Below are 18,425 nucleotides of genomic sequence, written 5' to 3'. Positions count from 1 at the left end.
CTTCTCTTCCCGCTCCCGCATCGTTACCTCTGGCGTTCCCCAAGGATCTATCCTTGGTCCCCTCCTATTTCTCATCTACATGTTGCCCCCTTGGTGACATCATCTGAAAACACAGCGTCAGTTTCCACATGTACGCTGACAACATCCAGCTCTACCTCACTAACTCTTCTCTCGACCCCTCCACGGTGTCTAAATTGTCAGACTGCTTGTCCGATGAGCAAAAATTTTCTCCAATTAAATATTGGGAAGACCGAAGCCAGTGGTCCCCGCCACAAACTCCGTTCCCTAGCCACCGACTCCATCCCTCTCCCTAACATCTGTCTGAGGCTGAACCACACTGTTCGCAACCTTGGTGTCATATTTGACCCTGAAATGAGCATCCGACCAAATATCCGCAGCATAACAAAGACCACCAACTTCCACCTCCATAACATCGCCCATCTTCACCCTTGCCCTAGCTCATCCGCTGCTGAAACCCTCATCCATGCCTTTGTTGCCTCTAGACTTGATTATTCCAATGCACTCCTGGCTGGCCTCCCATATTCCATCCTACGTAAACGTGAGGTCATCCAAAACTCGGCTGCCCATGTCCTAACCTGCACCAAGTCCGGTTCGCCCATCACCCCTGTGCACACTGACCTACCTACATTGGCTCCTGGTTAAGCAGACGATTTCAAAATCCTCATCCTCGTTTTCAAATCCCTCCATAGCCTCACCTCTTCCTATCTCTGTAATCTCCTTCAGCCCCAAAACCCTACCACCCCCCACCGAGATAGCTGTGCTCCTCCAATTCTGCCCTCTTGGGCATCCCTGGTTATAATCGCTCAACCTTTGGTGGTCGTGCCTTTTGCTGCCCAGGCCCCAAGCTCTGGAATTCCCTCCCTAAACCTCTTCTCCTCTCTACCTCTCTTTCCTCCTTTAAGCCGCTCCTTAAAACCTACCTCTTTGACCAAGCTTTTGGTCAAGTGCCCTAGTTTATCCTTATGTGGATCAGTGTCAAATTTGTTGACTTAACATACTCCTGTGCAGCGCCTTGGGACGTTTTACTACGTTTAAGGCGCTATATAAATACAAGTAGTTGTATCAGATATATTGCCTTGGCCCTTGAGCACTCCAAGCACATCAGGCCTGCCATGCTAATATTTGCATTGAGCTGACCTTGCATTATAGGGCATGATCAGCTCAATTCAGTGCAGGTATGCACATTGCCCAAGAGTAGCTGTCCTGCCATCGAAGCACAGACTGCATCTTCTTGCTTCCATGCAATTCTTTTTTATACTTGCGCAGTTTGAGCAGCTTCTGCCATTGGCTCACTTGCCTAAAAGATTCAAGTCCTTATGAATCTGGTTGCATTGTCGCACATTATTGGCTCTATCTCCTATTTTGGCATCACCCTTTCCTGCATATCCACAAAAAAAATCTACTGTCGCTCAGGATGTTACTAGTAATTTTGCACTCAACATTTCTCTTGGCTTTTCTTTTTTTTTTAAAAACATGTTCAATACATTTTCATAACTTTTTCAAGGGATTTACTTGACTTGGATCAACTTCCCTTTAAGATTTATTTTTCTGCTTTGTTAATTCTGGAACTGCCATCTAGTATTCGCGTTAAATGATTCAAGATTTTTCTCTGGATCCATTTTTTAAAAATACCAGTGACTGGAGCACCAGGTGTCATTCATTGAGCAGGCAGTTTTGTTAAGTTTGTCGTAATTAATTGTGCACAGAATGCATATTTTGTTAGCCTTCAAAGCAGAATTTGACAAATTGTCTTAGTTTCTCTCCGGTATCATAAATGTCTCGTATAGTAAATTTGCTAAGCCTTTTATCAGCAAAAACAGATATTTTTTCCACATATTAACATTCTCAATCATTGTATTTTTTGTCTTCTATGAGAATTTGTATGGTTTTTAGAAAAGTACAACTTTTTTTTAAAAAAAACATCCCAGGTAGCATTTCTGCACATTGACAGTTTCCTTTTCCCACCCAGGACTGGCTACAAAGCATACAGCAACCACAGTAGGAAAGCTGCAAATGGCAAGATGGATGCAAACTAAGTCCAGGGCTTCTGAATATTTGTAAAACGGGATAGCGATATTTATGCACTGTTCATGGATTTCACTCTGACAGTCATTTATGTCGTGATTTATCATTTTCTTATATTTGCACTTTTGCATGAGGCATTCCTCGTGTCCTGTTCTACCAGCTAACGGTGGAGGTATTTTACATCTACTGGAATTGGCTTTCAGTTGCTGTGTCTCTTCCAGGTGAATGGGAAGGACCCAAGACAACCAAGCAGGGAGCGTTTTTATGGTTGTATCCTCAAGCCCTTTTAAGAACATAAGAAATAGGAGCAGGACTAGGCCATTCGGCCTTTCGAGTCTGCTCCGCCATTCAATAAGATCATGGCTGATCTTCTACCTCATCTCCACTTTCCCCATATCCCTTGATTCCCTTAATATCCAAAAATCTATCGATCTCTGTCTTGAATATACTCAACGACTGAGCCTCCACAGCTCTCTGGGGTAGAGAATTCTAAAGATTCACCACCCTCTGAGTGAAGAAATTTCTCATCTCAGTCCTAAATGGCCAGCCCCTTATTCTGAGACTGTGACCTCTGGTTCTAGACTCCCCAGCCAGGGGAAACATCCTCCCTGCATCGACCCTGTCAAGCCCTTTAAGAATTTTGTGTGTTTCAATGAGATCACCTCTCATTCTTCTAAACTCCAGAGAATATAGGTCTAGTCTACGCAATCTCTCCTCATACGACAATCCCCACATCCCAGGAATCAGTCTGGTGAACCTCCGTTGCACTCCCTCTATGGCAAATATATCCTTACTTAGGTAAGGAGACCAAAACTGTACACAATACTCCAGGTGTGGCCTCACCAGGGCCCTATATAATTGCAGTAAGATGTCTTTACTCTGATACTCAAATCCTCTTGTAATAAAGGCCAACATACCATTTGCTTTCTGAATTACTTGCTGTACCTGCAGGTTAACTTCCAGTGATTCGTGTACAAGGACACCCAGATCCCTCTGAACACCAACATTTCCCAATCTCTCACCATTTAAAAAGTACTCTGCTTTTCTATTTTTCCTACCTAACTTCACATTTCTCCACATTATATTCCATTTGCTATGTTCTTACCCACTCACTTAGCCTGTCTATATCCCCTCGAAGCCTCCTTGCATTCTCCTCAGAATTTACATTCCCACCCAGCTTTGTATCATCAGCAAAACTTGGATATATTGGGCCGTATTTTCCGATCGGAGTCTTCCCGCGTGCGGAGGCCTCCGATCTGGAAAAAATGTACATACTTACCGGAGGGCTCCCGAGGTGCGTATAGTTCCGATGCTGGGCCTCTCCAACGCCAAGTGTGCAGGGCCTACGTATCCCAGGGGAGCATGTGGTTCGCAAGCGTCCCTGGGATCATGTGGACCATGGGGAGCCAATCATCAAAGAAGTGAATCTCCTTTCATACACTTGACAGATAGACCTGTCAAATATATGAATGGAGATCAATGAAATAAATTTTTTAAAAAACCATCACCTTTTTAAAATTAGTTGAAATTACAATAAATTAAATTTTAAACAAAAATTTAATTTTTTGAAAAAAATTTAAGTTTTTTATGGGGCACTTACCTTTTTTAAAAAAGTATTTTTAAATGATAAATGACTGAAAAAAAGTTTGTTTTTTTAACTTTTTTCAACTCTTATCCTGGTAAAAGCAGGCCTTACGCCTCCTTTTACTAGGCGTAAGAATTCTAAGGATTTTCTGCAGGTAGAGGGTCTCCAGAAAGCAAAACTATCCGCCCGCAGAGGCCCTTCTCCAGGGCAGGCGTCAGATCTGTCAAGAGCATTCTTGACACAGTGCGTACCCACCCGTAGGGATCGGAACATCCGGACCATTACATTTGGTCCCCTCATCCAAATCATTGATGTAGATTATGAATAGTTTGTGAATAGTTGAGGCCCAAGCACTGATTCTTGCGGTACCCCAGTAGTTACAGCCTGCCAACCCGAAAATGACCCGTTTATTCCTACTCTGTTTTCTGCCCGTTAACCAATCCTCAATCCATGATAGTATATTTCCCCAAATCCCATGAGCCCTAATTTTATTTAATAACCTCTTGTATGGTACCTTATCGAATGCCTTCTGAAAATCCAAATATACCACATCCACTGGTTCCCCCTCATCTATTCTGCTAGTTACAACCTCAAAAAACTAAGATTCGTCAAACACGATTTCCCTTTCATAAATCCATGTTGACTCTGCCCAATCCTATTATTATTTTTGAAGTGCCCTGTTACCACATCCTTAATAATAGATTCTAGCATTTTCCCTACTACTGATGTCAGGCAAACTGGTCTGTAGTTCCCCGTTTTCTCTCTCTCCTTCTCACAACTTACATTAGCCCTCTTGATTAGCACCCCATCCACCACCTTAAACATTCACTCCCTCCACCACCGGTGTAACGTGGCTGCAGTATGTACCATCTACAAGATGCACTACAGCAACTCGCCAAGGCTTCTTCGGCAGCCCCTCCGAAACACGTGACCTCTACCACCGAGAAGGACAAGGGCAGCAGGCGCATGGGAATACCATCACCTGCAAGTTCCCCTCCAAGTTACACATCATCCTGACTTGGAAATATATTGCTGTTCCTTCATAGTTGCTGGGTCAACATTCCGGAACTCCCTCCCTAACAGTGGGAGTACCTTCACCACAAGGACTGCAGTGGTTTAAGGCAGCAGCTCACCACCACCTTCTCGAGGGCAATTAGGGATGGGCAATAATGCTGGCCTTGCCAGCGATGCCCATATCCCAGGAATGAATTAAAAGAAAAGGCCTTAGTTGGAGGATTATGGCCAATTCTGGGCACCACACTTTAGGAAGGGTGCAGAGGAGATTTACGAGAATGGTACCAGGGATTAAAGAGTTCAGTTACGTGGAGAAACTAGAGAAACTGGGATTGTTCTCCTTAGAGCACAGAAGGTTAAGGGGAGATTTAATAGAAGTTTTCAAAATCATGAAGGGTTTTGATAGAGTAAAGAAGGAGAAACTATTTCCACTCGCAGAAGGGTCGGTAACCAGAGGATACAGAGTCAAAGTAATTGGGAAAAGAACCAGAGGCAACATTTGGAAAAAAAATTACGCAGCGAGTTATGATGATCCGGAATGCACTGCCTGAAAGGGTGGTGGAAGCAGATTCAACAGTACCTTTCATAGAAAGATAGAAAAATAGGAGCAGGAGTAGGCCATTCGGCCCGTCGAGCCTGCTCCGCCATTCAATATGATCATGGCTGATCCTCTATCTCAATACCAAATTCCCACTCTCTCCCTATACCCCTTGATGCCTTTTGTGTCTAGAAATCTATCTATCTCCTTCTTAAATATATTCAGTGACTTGGCCTCTACAGCCTTCTGTGGTAGAGAATTCCACAGGTTCACCACCCTCTGAGTGAAGAAATTTCTCCTCATCTTAGTCCTTAATGTCCTACCCCATATCCTGAGACTGTGACCCCTCGTTCTAGACCCCCCAGCCAGGGGAAACATCCTCCCTGCATCTAGTCTGTCTAGCCCTGTCAGAATTTTATACGTTTCAATGAGATCCCCTCTCATTCTTCTAAACTCTAGTGAATACAGGCCTAGTTGACCCAATCTCTCCTCATAAGACGGTCCTGCCATCCCAGGAATCAGTCTGGTGAACCTTCGCTGCACTCCTTCTATGGCTAGTATATCCTTTCTTAGGTAAGGAGACCAAAACTGCACACAATACTCCAGGTGTGGTCTCACCAAGGCCCTGTATAACTGTAGTAAGACATCCTTGCTCCTGTACTCAAATCCTCTTGCAATGAAGGCCAATATACCATTTCGAAAGGGAACTGGATAAATAGTTAAAAAGGAAAAATTTACTGGGCTATGGGAAAAGAGCAGAGGAGTGGAACTAATTGGATAGCTCTTTTAAAAAGATGGGCCGAATGGCCTCTTTCTGTGCTGTATGTTTGTGCGTTGGTCCTACCTACATGGATTTGTGTGTTGGTCCTACCTACATGGATTTGTGCGTTGGTCCTACCTACATGGATTTGTGTGTTGGTCCTACCTACATGGATTTGTGCGTTGGTCCTACCTACATGGATTTGTGTGTTGGTCCTACCTACATGGATTTGTGTGTTGGTCCTACCTACATGGATTTGTGCGTTGGTCCTACCTACATGGATTTGTGTGTTGGTCCTACCTACATGGATTCGTGTGTTGGTCCTACCTACATGGATTTGTGTGTTGGTCCTACCTACACGCACAAGTTCAATTCCATTTGCCACTGGTCCATTACCATAGAACATCTAAATCTTTTTGCAGAAGATTGCATTCCTCTGCAGTCTTAACCCTTGCACAAATTTTAGTTTCCTGACTCATACATCCACTTTTTTGAAAATCGGAACTACATAAGTTACCTTCCAAGCTAAGGGAACTATCCTTGACTCTACTGAGCTTTTAAAGTTATGGGCGATGGGCTCAGAGAGCTCATATCCTTTCTCTTTAAGCACCATTGGCCAGATATCATCTGGACCTGGAGCCCTTTCTATTTTGAGGTTACCTTATTCCAGCCAAGATAACATCTGGATTTTAATATTTCCAATGTTATTTAATACAGGGCATCCCACAGGACCATCATCCACAGGAGTATAGACAGATGCGAAAGAGTCATTTAACAGCTCTGCTATAACCTGAAATCTGTTTTGAACTGTCTTTCAGTGACCGTATACAATCACTGATGGTCTTCTAACTCCTGACATAGCTGAAAAAGCTTTTGCTATTCCTACCACAACTGTGCACTATGTTCTTTTCCGGGGATCTCTTAGCTACTCTAATGGCCGCTTTCATCTCCCTTAATTGCATGGAATAGTCATCCGTTTTCCCGCAAGTTAAATTCTTTACGTTTGTGAAATGCCTTCTGCTTAAATCTAATTTGTCTGTGCACATTTCTGGTTAGCCATTACGGGTTTTGTTTTGCCATGTGCCCTTCTTTTAACCATTGGGACATATATGGCTTCATTTTGTTTTAGAATGAATCATAGAAATTTACGGCACAGAAGGAGGCCATTCGTGTCTATTTTGGCCGAAAAAACGCTATCCAGCCTAATCCCACTTTAGCCCTGTAGGTTACAGCACTTCAAGTACATATCCAAGTACTTATTAAATGCACTGAGGGTTTCTGTCGCTACCACTCTTTCACGCAGCGATTTCCAGACCCCCACCACCCTCTGGATGAAAAAAGTTCTCAACTCCCCTCTAATCCTTCCACCAATTACTTTAAATCTATGCCCCCTGGCTATTGACCTCTCTGCTAATGGAAATAGGTCCACTCTATCTCGGCCCCTTAATTAAGTCTCCCCCCACCCTCCTCCATTCCAAAGAGAACAACCACAACCTATCCAATCTTTCCTCATAGCTAAAATTCTCCAGTCCTGGCAACATCCTCATAAACCTCCTCTGTACCCTCTCCAGTGAAATCACATCTTTCTTGTAATGTGATCACTGTAACTGTATGGAGTACTCTAGTGTTTTATACAGGTCAAGCATGACCTTCCTGCTCTTGTATTCTATGCCTCGGCTAATAAAGGAACGTATGCCTTCTTAACCACCTTATCTACCCGTCGTGTTCTCTTCAGGGATCTGTGGACATGCACTCCAAGGTGTCTCTGTTCCTCTACACTTCTCAATATCCTACCATTCATTGTGTATTCCCTTGTCTTATTAGCCCTCCCCATTATCTCTCACTTCTCCGGATTGAATTCCATTTGCCACTTGCCCACCTGACCAGTCCATTGATATCTTCCTGCAGTCTACAGTTTTCTTCCTCACTATCAATCACACAGCCAAATTTTGTATCAGCTGCAAACTTCTTAATCATGCCCCCTACATTGAAGTCTAAATCAATGATATATACCACAAAAAGCAAGGGGCCAAGTATTGAGCTCTGCAGAACCCCACTGGAAACAGCCTTCTAGTCACAAAAACACCAGTCAATTATTATCCTTTGCTTCCTCCCACTGAGCCAATTTTGGATCAAACTTGCCACTTTCCCTTGGATCCCATGGGCTTTTACTTTTCTGACCAGTCTGCCATGTGGGATCTTCTCAAAAGCCTTACTAAAATCCATGCAGACTGCATCAAACATGCTACCCTTATCGATCCTCTTGTTACGTCCTCCAAACATTCAATCAAGTTAGTCAGACAGGACCTTCCCTTAACAAATCCATGCTGACTGTCCTTGATTAATCCGTGCCTTTCTAAATAACGATTAATACTGCCCCTCAGAATTTTTTCCAATAATTTGCCAGATACCGAAGTTCGGCTGACTGGCCTATAATTACTAGGTCTATTCCTTTCTCCCTTTTTGAACAATGGTACAATGTTAGCAGTCCTCCGGCACCACACCTGCAGCCAGAGAGGATTGGAAAATGAATGGTTTTGAAGACAACCCATTTATCCTCAGGAGGTTGAGGGGAGATTTGATAAAGGTGTACAGGGATAGAGCGGGGGAATGGGACAGGTTTGGATAAGGTAGACAGAGCAAGGCTGTTCACATTAGCTGATAGTACAAGGACTAGGGCAAGAGACACAGGGGGGATGTGAGGAAAGACTTTTTAATGCAGCGAATGGTAATGACCTGGAACTCGCTGCCGATGAGGGTGGTGGAAGCGGAGACGATCAATGATTTCAAAAGGAAATTGGATAGGCACTTGAGGGAAAGCTGCTTTCATATGCAAAGGCACATCCCAGCCCAGTCGAACCTGCAAAGTCCTCCTCACTAACATCTGGGGGCATGTGCCAAAGTTGGGAGAGCTGTCCCACAGACTAGTCAAGCAACAGCCTGACAGTCATACCTTTCAACCAATGTCCCAGACACCTCCATCACCATCCCTGGGCAAGTCCTATCCCACAGGCAGGACAAACCCACAAGTGGCGGCACAGTGGTATACAGTCAGGAGGGAGTGGCCCTGGGAGTCCTCAACATTGACTCCAGGCCCCACAAAGTCTCATGGCATCAGGTCACATGGGCGAGGAAACCTCTTACTGATTACCACATATTCCCCTCCCTCAGCTGATGAATCAGTACTCCTCCATGTTAAACACCATTTGGAAGAAGCAATGAAGGCAGCAAGGGCACAGAATGTACTCTGAGTAGGGGACTTCAATGTCCAGCACCAAGATCAGATCAAAGCTCTGCAGTCCTACCACATCCAGTCGTGAATGGTGGTGGACCATTCAACAACTAACAGGAGGATGTTGTTCCATGAACATCCCAATGAATGATGTTGGAACCCAGCATGCGAATGCAAAAGACAAGGCTGAAGCGGTTGCAACAATCTTCAGCCAGAAGTCCAAAGTGGATGATCCAGAACGGCCTCCTCCAAAGGTCTCCACCATCACAGAAGCCAGTTTCAGTCAATTCGATTCACTCCACATGGCATCAAGAAATGGCTGAGTGCACTGGATACAGCAAAGGCTATGGGCCCCGATAATATCCCGGCTGTCGTGCTGAAGACTTGTGATCCAGAACTAGCCACGCCTGTAGCCAAGCTGTTCCAGTGCAGCTACAACACTGGCATCTACCCGACAACATGGAAAACTGCCCAGGTATCTCCTGTCCACAAAAAGCAAGACAAATCCAATCCGACCAATTAGCGCCCCATCAGTCGACTCTTAATCATCAGCAAAGCGATGGAAGGTCTCATCGACAGTGCCATCAAGCGGCGCTTACTCACCAATGCTCAGTTTGGGTTCTGCCAGGACCACTTGGCTCCAGAAATCATTACAGCCTTGGTCCAAACACAGACAAGAGCTGAATTCCAGAGGTGAGGTGAGAGTGACTGCCCTTGACATTAAGGCAGCATTTGAGCAAGTGTGGCATCAAGGAGCCCTAGTAAAATTAAAGTCAATGGGAATCGGGGGGGCGGGGGGGGGGGGGGGCGGGCGGGGGGGGAAACTCTCCACTGGCTAGTCATACCTAGCACAAAGGAAGATGGCTGTGGTTGTTGGAGGCCAATCATCTCAGCCCCAGGACATTGCTGCAGGAGTTCCTCAGGGCAGTGTCCTAGGCCCAACCATCTTCAGCTGCTTCATCAATGGCCTTCCCTGGATCATAAGATCAGAAGTGGGGATGTTCACTGATGATTGCGTTCAGCTCTATTTGCAACTCTTCAGATAATGAAGCAGTCTATGCCTGCATGCAGCAAGGCCTGGATGACATTCAGGCTTGGGCTGATAAGTGGCAAGTAACATCCATGCTACACAAGTGCCAGGCAATGACTATCTCCAACAAGAGAGCATCTAACCACCGCCCCTTGACATTCAATGGCAATACCATCGCCGAATCCCCCAACTTCAACATCCTGGGGGGTCACCATTGACCAGAAACTTAACTGGACCAGCCACATAAATACTGTGCCTACAGAGGCTGGACATTCTGCAGCGAGAGTCTCACCTCCCGACTCCCCAAAAGCCTTTCCACCATCTACAAGGCACAAGTCAGGAGCGTGATGGAATACTCTCCACTTGCCTAGATGAGTGCAGCTCCAACAACACTCAAGAAGCTCGACATCCAGGACCAAGTAGCCTGCTTGATTGGCACCCCATCCTCCACCTTAAACATTCACTCCCTCCACCATCAGCACACCATGGCTACAGTGCGTACCATCTACAAGATGCAGTGCAGCAATGCGCCAAGGATTCTTCGACAACACCTCCCAAACCTGCAACTTCTACCACTTAGAAAGACAAGGGCAGCAGGCGATTGGGAACACCATCACCTCCAAGTTCCCCTCCAAGTCACATACCATCCTGACTTGGAAATATATCGCCGTTCCTTCATCGTCGCTGGGTCAAAATCCTGGAACTCCCTCCCCTAACAGCACTATGGGAGTACCTTCACCACGCAGACTCCAGCAGTTTAAGGAGGCGGCTCACGACCACCTTCGAGGACAATTAATGATGGACAATAAATGCTAACCACATCAGCGGCACCCACATCCCAGGAATGAATTTTAAAAATTCTCTGCCAATCTGCTTTCTGGTCTTAAGTGGGGTGCATCACTGTGGGAAGACAGAATGTACTCCATTTTGTGCAAATTGAAACCCTACAGGTGGCTGTAGATCTTTCAGCATCTTGAATTGGAGACACCTATCCCCCCGCCCCCGCCTCCTTTCCTGCTGGAAACACACATGTGGAGACTGAGTGAGGACAGGCTTGGGCTCAGCTGCATACATGCCAATCAGAATATTCAGCAGGTATTGAAAGGGAGACTTCCATTACCAATTGGAGAAAGAAATTCGGGCATCCTTGTTCTTGGAACTCTAGCATCCCATCTCCATTAGAGCTAGGTTGTTCAGGGGTGATTTCAGGAAGCACTTCTTCACACAAAGGGTAGTGGAAATCTGGAACTCTCTCCCCCAAAAAGCTGTTAATCTCAGTCAATTGAAAATTTTAAAACTGTTAGGCAAGGGTATTAAGGATTATGGAACCAAAGTGGGTAAAAGGGGTGATACAGATCATCATCTGATTGGCGGAACAGGTTCAAAAGGCTGAATGACCTTCGCCCGTTCCTATGTTCTCTGTGTCTCATACCCAACCCCCGCCCCCCTCCCGCCCTGCAACTCTGGCTGGTGCACAATGGAGTCAGCAGCACTTTATTAGCTGTTGGCACTAGACATTATGGCCCTGATGTCCGGTCACATTGTGAGAGGCACACCCAGAGCACCATAAACTTGTGCAAGTGGGCTGACTTAGCATTATCTGGTGTGATTGATTAATTTGTGGGAACACAGCGCCTGAGTGTTGCACATGCCAATATATCAACCCCATGTGACAATACTGGCTAGGGTCTATAGTAATCAGCTGGTCTCAGTTTTCCTAGATTTCACTTTATTTTTTAAATAACATAGCTTAGCACAATTATGGCCTTTAGCATCCTATAACTTTATTATCCCAAAGTGCTTTAGAAATTTCTGTTCTGCTACATTTTATGCATGGATTCCTGTTCACCCATGACACAATTTCATAGTTTTATCCACAGAAACAGAAGTGTACATTGTGTTTACCTACCTTAGGTACAAAGTCAAAAAGCGGTTGGATACAAGACAATAGGTATAGGGCACTGCACAATGGATTCTGTGGCACTGTGTTGGAGCCAAGATAAAATTATGCCACCACTAGACAATTGACATCTTTTGGAGGGGGTGCGGGGCAAAGAGGCGACATGGTGAAAGTAGTATGGTTGAAACTGATTCAGATTTGGTGGCAGGATGTTATGATTTTTGCACTGCGTGTTTGCTACAATGGACATGAATTTACCATGTAATTCTTCGGATGACAAGGCTGTGAGGTGCTGCGAAACCAGGCAGCAGAAATGGATTGCTCATGTTGAATACAAATGTACAATAATTAAGTTTGTGCACCATTGTACATATATCATGCCAAAAGCTTACTCCTCATTTTCTGGATGTAGTTAGATCTAATATAGCTCAGGCAACATGAGGCATTTACATAATATTGTAACGGAATGAAAAAGCTATGAGAAATAAGTCAACAGATTTAGTGGCTACGAACATAAAGGGTACCAACTTACATTGACTTTGAAGCTCTGCAAACTGCCATCCAGGAAGTGGATATTGCAGACGACTTCTGACCGATGTTTGTCTCTTGGTATCTCAAAAGCACGTATGTGGTTTGTCCTCCCACCTAGTACACGAAATCGTGATGTCATCACTATCTCTCCAACACCTAAATACAAATATTAAAAAGATAAAGCTAAGAGTACAACTTAAAACAGGAGCTCCAACCAAGTTACCATTTCAGTATTAACTTCCATAGGCAGCAATTCCATTTGTACCGAATAGTCCTCAGAAATCTGAGGCTTCCAATCAATAATTACCATTTTATTGACCATATAAATGAACTCTAAGCTGTTATTGACTATCTCTAACAGCTACTGAAGGGATTTAAGAAAATATTTACAGCACAGCTCGGGCAAGACAGCTGCTGCATAATTAATGCACAACTCAGGAAGTTGAAATTGTTGCAATTCTCATTGCAAGATTACAGTGTTGAGAATATACCAGCTGAAGTGCCCGGCGGTGCCGAGGGTCTTTTGAGGGCATGTTGTTGTTGGAAGAGAGAGAGAGAGAGAGAGAGAGAGAGAGAGAGAGAGAGAGAGAGAGAGAGAGAGCGCGAGAGGGGGCGTGACGGGGGGGAAAAAGAGGCGAGGGGCGCGCGACCGGTTTTTTTTGGGGGGGGGCGAGGGCGAGCGACTGGGGGGGAAAGAGAGCGAGCGACTGGGGGGGGGAGAAAGAGAGAGAGAGCGACTGGGGGGGGGAGAAAGAGAGAGAGAGCGACTGGGGGGGGAAGAGAGAGAGCGACTGGGGGGGAAGAGAGAGAGCGACTGGGGGGGAAGAGAGAGCGACTGGGGGGGGAAGAGAGAGAGCGACTGGGGGGGGAAGAGAGAGAGCGACTGGGGGGGGAAGAGAGAGAGCGACTGGGGGGGAAGAGAGAGAGCGACTGGGGGGGAAGAGAGAGAGCGACTGGGGGGGAAGAGAGAGAGCGACTGGGGGGGAAGAGAGAGAGCGACTGGGGGGGAAGAGAGAGAGCGACTGGGGGGGAAGAGAGAGAGCGACTGGGGGGGAAGAGAGAGAGCGACTGGGGGGGAAGAGAGAGAGCGACTGGGGGGGAAGAGAGAGAGCGACTGGGGGGGAAGAGAGAGAGCGACTGGGGGGGAAGAGAGAGAGCGACTGGGGGGGAAGAGAGAGAGCGACTGGGGGGGAAGAGAGAGAGCGACTGGGGGGGAAGAGAGAGAGCGACTGGGGGGGAAGAGAGAGAGCGACTGGGGGGGAAGAGAGAGAGCGACTGGGGGGGAAGAGAGAGAGCGACTGGGGGGGAAGAGAGAGAGCGACTGGGGGGGAAGAGAGAGAGCGACTGGGGGGGAAGAGAGAGAGCGACTGGGGGGGAAGAGAGAGAGCGACTGGGGGGGAAGAGAGAGAGCGACTGGGGGGGAAGAGAGAGAGCGACTGGGGGGGAAGAGAGAGAGCGACTGGGGGGGAAGAGAGAGAGCGACTGGGGGGGAAGAGAGAGAGCGACTGGGGGGGAAGAGAGAGAGCGACTGGGGGGGAAGAGAGAGAGCGACTGGGGGGGAAGAGAGAGAGCGACTGGGGGGGAAGAGAGAGAGCGACTGGGGGGGAAGAGAGAGAGCGACTGGGGGGGAAGAGAGAGAGCGACTGGGGGGGAAGAGAGAGAGCGACTGGGGGGGAAGAGAGAGAGCGACTGGGGGGGAAGAGAGAGAGCGACTGGGGGGGAAGAGAGAGAGCGACTGGGGGGGAAGAGAGAGAGCGACTGGGGGGGAAGAGAGAGAGCGACTGGGGGGGAAGAGAGAGAGCGACTGGGGGGGAAGAGAGAGAGCGACTGGGGGGGAAGAGAGAGAGCGACTGGGGGGGAAGAGAGAGAGCGACTGGGGGGGAAGAGAGAGAGCGACTGGGGGGGAAGAGAGAGAGCGACTGGGGGGGAAGAGAGAGAGCGACTGGGGGGGAAGAGAGAGAGCGACTGGGGGGGAAGAGAGAGAGCGACTGGGGGGGAAGAGAGAGAGCGACTGGGGGGGAAGAGAGAGAGCGACTGGGGGGGAAGAGAGAGAGCGACTGGGGGGGAAGAGAGAGAGCGACTGGGGGGGAAGAGAGAGAGCGACTGGGGGGGAAGAGAGAGAGCGACTGGGGGGGAAGAGAGAGAGCGACTGGGGGGGAAGAGAGAGAGCGACTGGGGGGGAAGAGAGAGAGCGACTGGGGGGGAAGAGAGAGAGCGACTGGGGGGGAAGAGAGAGAGCGACTGGGGGGGAAGAGAGAGAGCGACTGGGGGGGAAGAGAGAGAGCGACTGGGGGGGAAGAGAGAGAGCGACTGGGGGGGAAGAGAGAGAGCGACTGGGGGGGAAGAGAGAGAGCGACTGGGGGGGAAGAGAGAGAGCGACTGGGGGGGAAGAGAGAGAGCGACTGGGGGGGAAGAGAGAGAGCGACTGGGGGGGAAGAGAGAGAGCGACTGGGGGGGAAGAGAGAGAGCGACTGGGGGGGAAGAGAGAGAGCGACTGGGGGGGAAGAGAGAGAGCGACTGGGGGGGAAGAGAGAGAGCGACTGGGGGGGAAGAGAGAGAGCGACTGGGGGGGAAGAGAGAGAGCGACTGGGGGGGAAGAGAGAGAGCGACTGGGGGGGAAGAGAGAGAGCGACTGGGGGGGAAGAGAGAGAGCGACTGGGGGGGAAGAGAGAGAGCGACTGGGGGGGAAGAGAGAGAGCGACTGGGGGGGAAGAGAGAGAGCGACTGGGGGGGAAGAGAGAGAGCGACTGGGGGGGAAGAGAGAGAGCGACTGGGGGGGAAGAGAGAGAGCGACTGGGGGGGAAGAGAGAGAGCGACTGGGGGGGAAGAGAGAGAGCGACTGGGGGGGAAGAGAGAGAGCGACTGGGGGGGAAGAGAGAGAGCGACTGGGGGGGAAGAGAGAGAGCGACTGGGGGGGAAGAGAGAGAGCGACTGGGGGGGAAGAGAGAGAGCGACTGGGGGGGAAGAGAGAGAGCGACTGGGGGGGAAGAGAGAGAGCGACTGGGGGGGAAGAGAGAGAGCGACTGGGGGGGAAGAGAGAGAGCGACTGGGGGGGAAGAGAGAGAGCGACTGGGGGGGAAGAGAGAGAGCGACTGGGGGGGAAGAGAGAGAGCGACTGGGGGGGAAGAGAGAGAGCGACTGGGGGGGAAGAGAGAGAGCGACTGGGGGGGAAGAGAGAGAGCGACTGGGGGGGAAGAGAGAGAGCGACTGGGGGGGAAGAGAGAGAGCGACTGGGGGGGAAGAGAGAGAGCGACTGGGGGGGAAGAGAGAGAGCGACTGGGGGGGAAGAGAGAGAGCGACTGGGGGGGAAGAGAGAGAGCGACTGGGGGGGAAGAGAGAGAGCGACTGGGGGGGAAGAGAGAGAGCGACTGGGGGGGAAGAGAGAGAGCGACTGGGGGGGAAGAGAGAGAGCGACTGGGGGGGAAGAGAGAGAGCGACTGGGGGGGAAGAGAGAGAGCGACTGGGGGGGAAGAGAGAGAGCGACTGGGGGGGGAAGAGAGAGAGCGACTGGGGGGGAAGAGAGAGAGCGACTGGGGGGGAAGAGAGAGAGCGACTGGGGGGGAAGAGAGAGAGCGACTGGGGGGGAAGAGAGAGAGCGACTGGGGGGGAAGAGAGAGAGCGACTGGGGGGGAAGAGAGAGAGCGACTGGGGGGGGAAGAGAGAGAGCGACTGGGGGGGATGAGAGAGAGCGACTGGGGGGGATGAGAGAAAGAGCGACTGGGGGGGAAGAGAAAGAGCGACTGGGGGGGAAGAGAAAGAGCGACTGGGGGGGAAGAGAAAGAGCGACTGGGGGGGAAGAGAAAGAGCGACTGGGGGGGAAGAGAAAGAGCGACTGGGGGGGAAGAGAAAGAGCGACTGGGGGGGAAGAGAAAGAGCGACTGGGGGGGAAGAGAAAGAGCGACTGGGGGGGGAAGAGAAAGAGCGACTGGGGGGGAAGAGAAAGAGCGACTGGGGGGGGGAAGAGAAAGAGCGACTGGGGGGGAAGAGAAAGAGCGACTGGGGGGGAAGAGAAAGAGCGACTGGGGGGGGAAGAGAAAGAGCGACTGGGGGGGAAGAGAAAGAGCGACTGGGGGGGAAGAGAAAGAGCGACTGGGGGGGAAGAGAAAGAGCGACTGGGGGGGAAGAGAAAGAGCGACTGGGGGGGAAGAGAAAGAGCGACTGGGGGGGAAGAGAAAGAGCGACTGGGGGGGAAGAGAAAGAGCGACTGGGGGGGAAGAGAAAGAGCGACTGGGGGGGAAGAGAAAGAGCGACTGGGGGGGAAGAGAAAGAGCGACTGGGGGGGAAGAGAAAGAGCGACTGGGGGGGAAGAGAAAGAGCGACTGGGGGGGAAGAGAAAGAGCGACTGGGGGGGAAGAGAAAGAGCGACTGGGGGGGAAGAGAAAGAGCGACTGGGGGGGAAGAGAAAGAGCGACTGGGGGGGAAGAGAAAGAGCGACTGGGGGGGAAGAGAAAGAGCGACTGGGGGGGGGGGGGAAGAGAAAGAGCGACTGGGGGGGGGAAGAGAAAGAGCGACTGGGGGGGGGGAAAGAGAGAGAGCGACTGGGGGGGGGGAAAGAGAGAGAGCGACTGGGGGGGGGGAAAGAGAGAGAGCGACTGGGGGGGGGGAAGAGAGAGAGCGACTGGGGGGGGGGGGGGAAGAGAGAGAGCGACGGGGGGGGGGGGGGAAGAGAGAGAGCGACGGGGGGGGGGAAGAGAGAGAGCGACTGGGGGGTGGGGGAAGAGAGAGAGCGACTGGGGGGTGGGGGGAAGAGAGAGAGCGACTGGGGGGGGGGGAGAAAGAGAGAGAGCGACTGGGGAGGTAAGAGAGCGAGCGACTGGGGGGGGGGGGTAAGAGAGAGCGCGACTGGGGGGGGTGGGGGGAGAAAGAGAGAGAGCGACTTGGGGGGGGGGGAAGAAGAGAGAGCGCGACTGGGGGGGGTGGGGGGGGGGGGGAAAAAAGGGGCCGATTGCGGCTGGCCGGGCCCGGTTGCCTTGGTAACCCTCCTCCCCTTCCGATCTCCGGGCCTGAGCAGCCTATTGCGGCTGGCGAGTCCGGTTGCCGGGGTAACCCTCTCCGCTCCCCCCTCCCCTCCTGTGCCCTGGTTGCCTTGGTAACCCTCATCCCCTCTCCGCCTCCTGATCTCCGGGCCTGGGCCTGAGCGGCTGATTGCGGCTGGCGAGCCCGGTTGCCGGGGTAACCCTCTCCGCTCCCCCTCCCCTCCCGAGCCCCGCCCCCCCCCGAATGAACTGCAAGGAGCTTGCAGTGAGCCCAGCCAGCCTTTACCAAGATGGCTGGCCGCTGGTTCGGAATCAGGCCCAGCGGCGGCGGGGGGGGGTGAGGGGTGGGAGAAGCTTGCCACAAAACAATTGCCTAGGGTCCAGCATGGCTGGCAACAGATGCCCAGGCTTCGAGGCCTACCTGGAAAAACGGGGAAAGGTAGGAAAATTAATGAGATTAGATAAAAGATTTAGAAAGTAATTAACTTTTTTTAAAAACAATATGTGTTTTAAAAGCAACTTTTTTTTTAAAGACGCAGAAAGCGGGAAAAAGAAAGGAAAAGTTTGGAATCAAGATGGCGGCGACTCACCTCAGTTCAGAACGGTAAGGCCCACCCACAAAGGCACCGATTGGTGGATCGTCAGGTCACCGAAGTGTAGGATTGGTCAATCGTCCCGTCACTCGACCGTAGGAGCCCCGGCTCACAACAAATTATGACAACAGGAAGCGCAAGCAGAAGTAAATTTTCTTTATTATATGGATAGATTTATAATAAAAAGGGTAAGACTCGATTTTGCATTTCCACAACAAAG

General features: G+C 50.0%; 1 protein-coding gene across 1 annotated transcript in view; it reads right to left on the bottom strand.

Annotated features, from left to right (window-relative positions):
* The window catches only part of LOC147117291 (tyrosine-protein phosphatase non-receptor type 3-like), a 341,164-nt gene that overhangs the window by 276,417 nt on the left and 46,322 nt on the right, over positions 1–18,425 (bottom strand). Inside the window, exon 2 of the mRNA XM_085989357.1 lies at positions 12,638–12,792. Coding sequence (XP_085845483.1) covers positions 12,638–12,775 — 138 coding nt within the window. The 5' untranslated portion in view covers positions 12,776–12,792. The remainder of the gene's footprint in view (positions 1–12,637; positions 12,793–18,425) is intronic.

Source organism: Somniosus microcephalus, chromosome 5 (assembly GCF_052327205.1).
Source record: "Somniosus microcephalus isolate GS21.2 chromosome 5, FLI_Smic_1.0, whole genome shotgun sequence".
Taxonomy (NCBI): domain Eukaryota; kingdom Metazoa; phylum Chordata; class Chondrichthyes; order Squaliformes; family Somniosidae; genus Somniosus; species Somniosus microcephalus.
The sequence above is the reverse complement of the archived record's forward strand: the minus strand, read 5'-3'. Positions and strand labels throughout refer to the sequence as shown.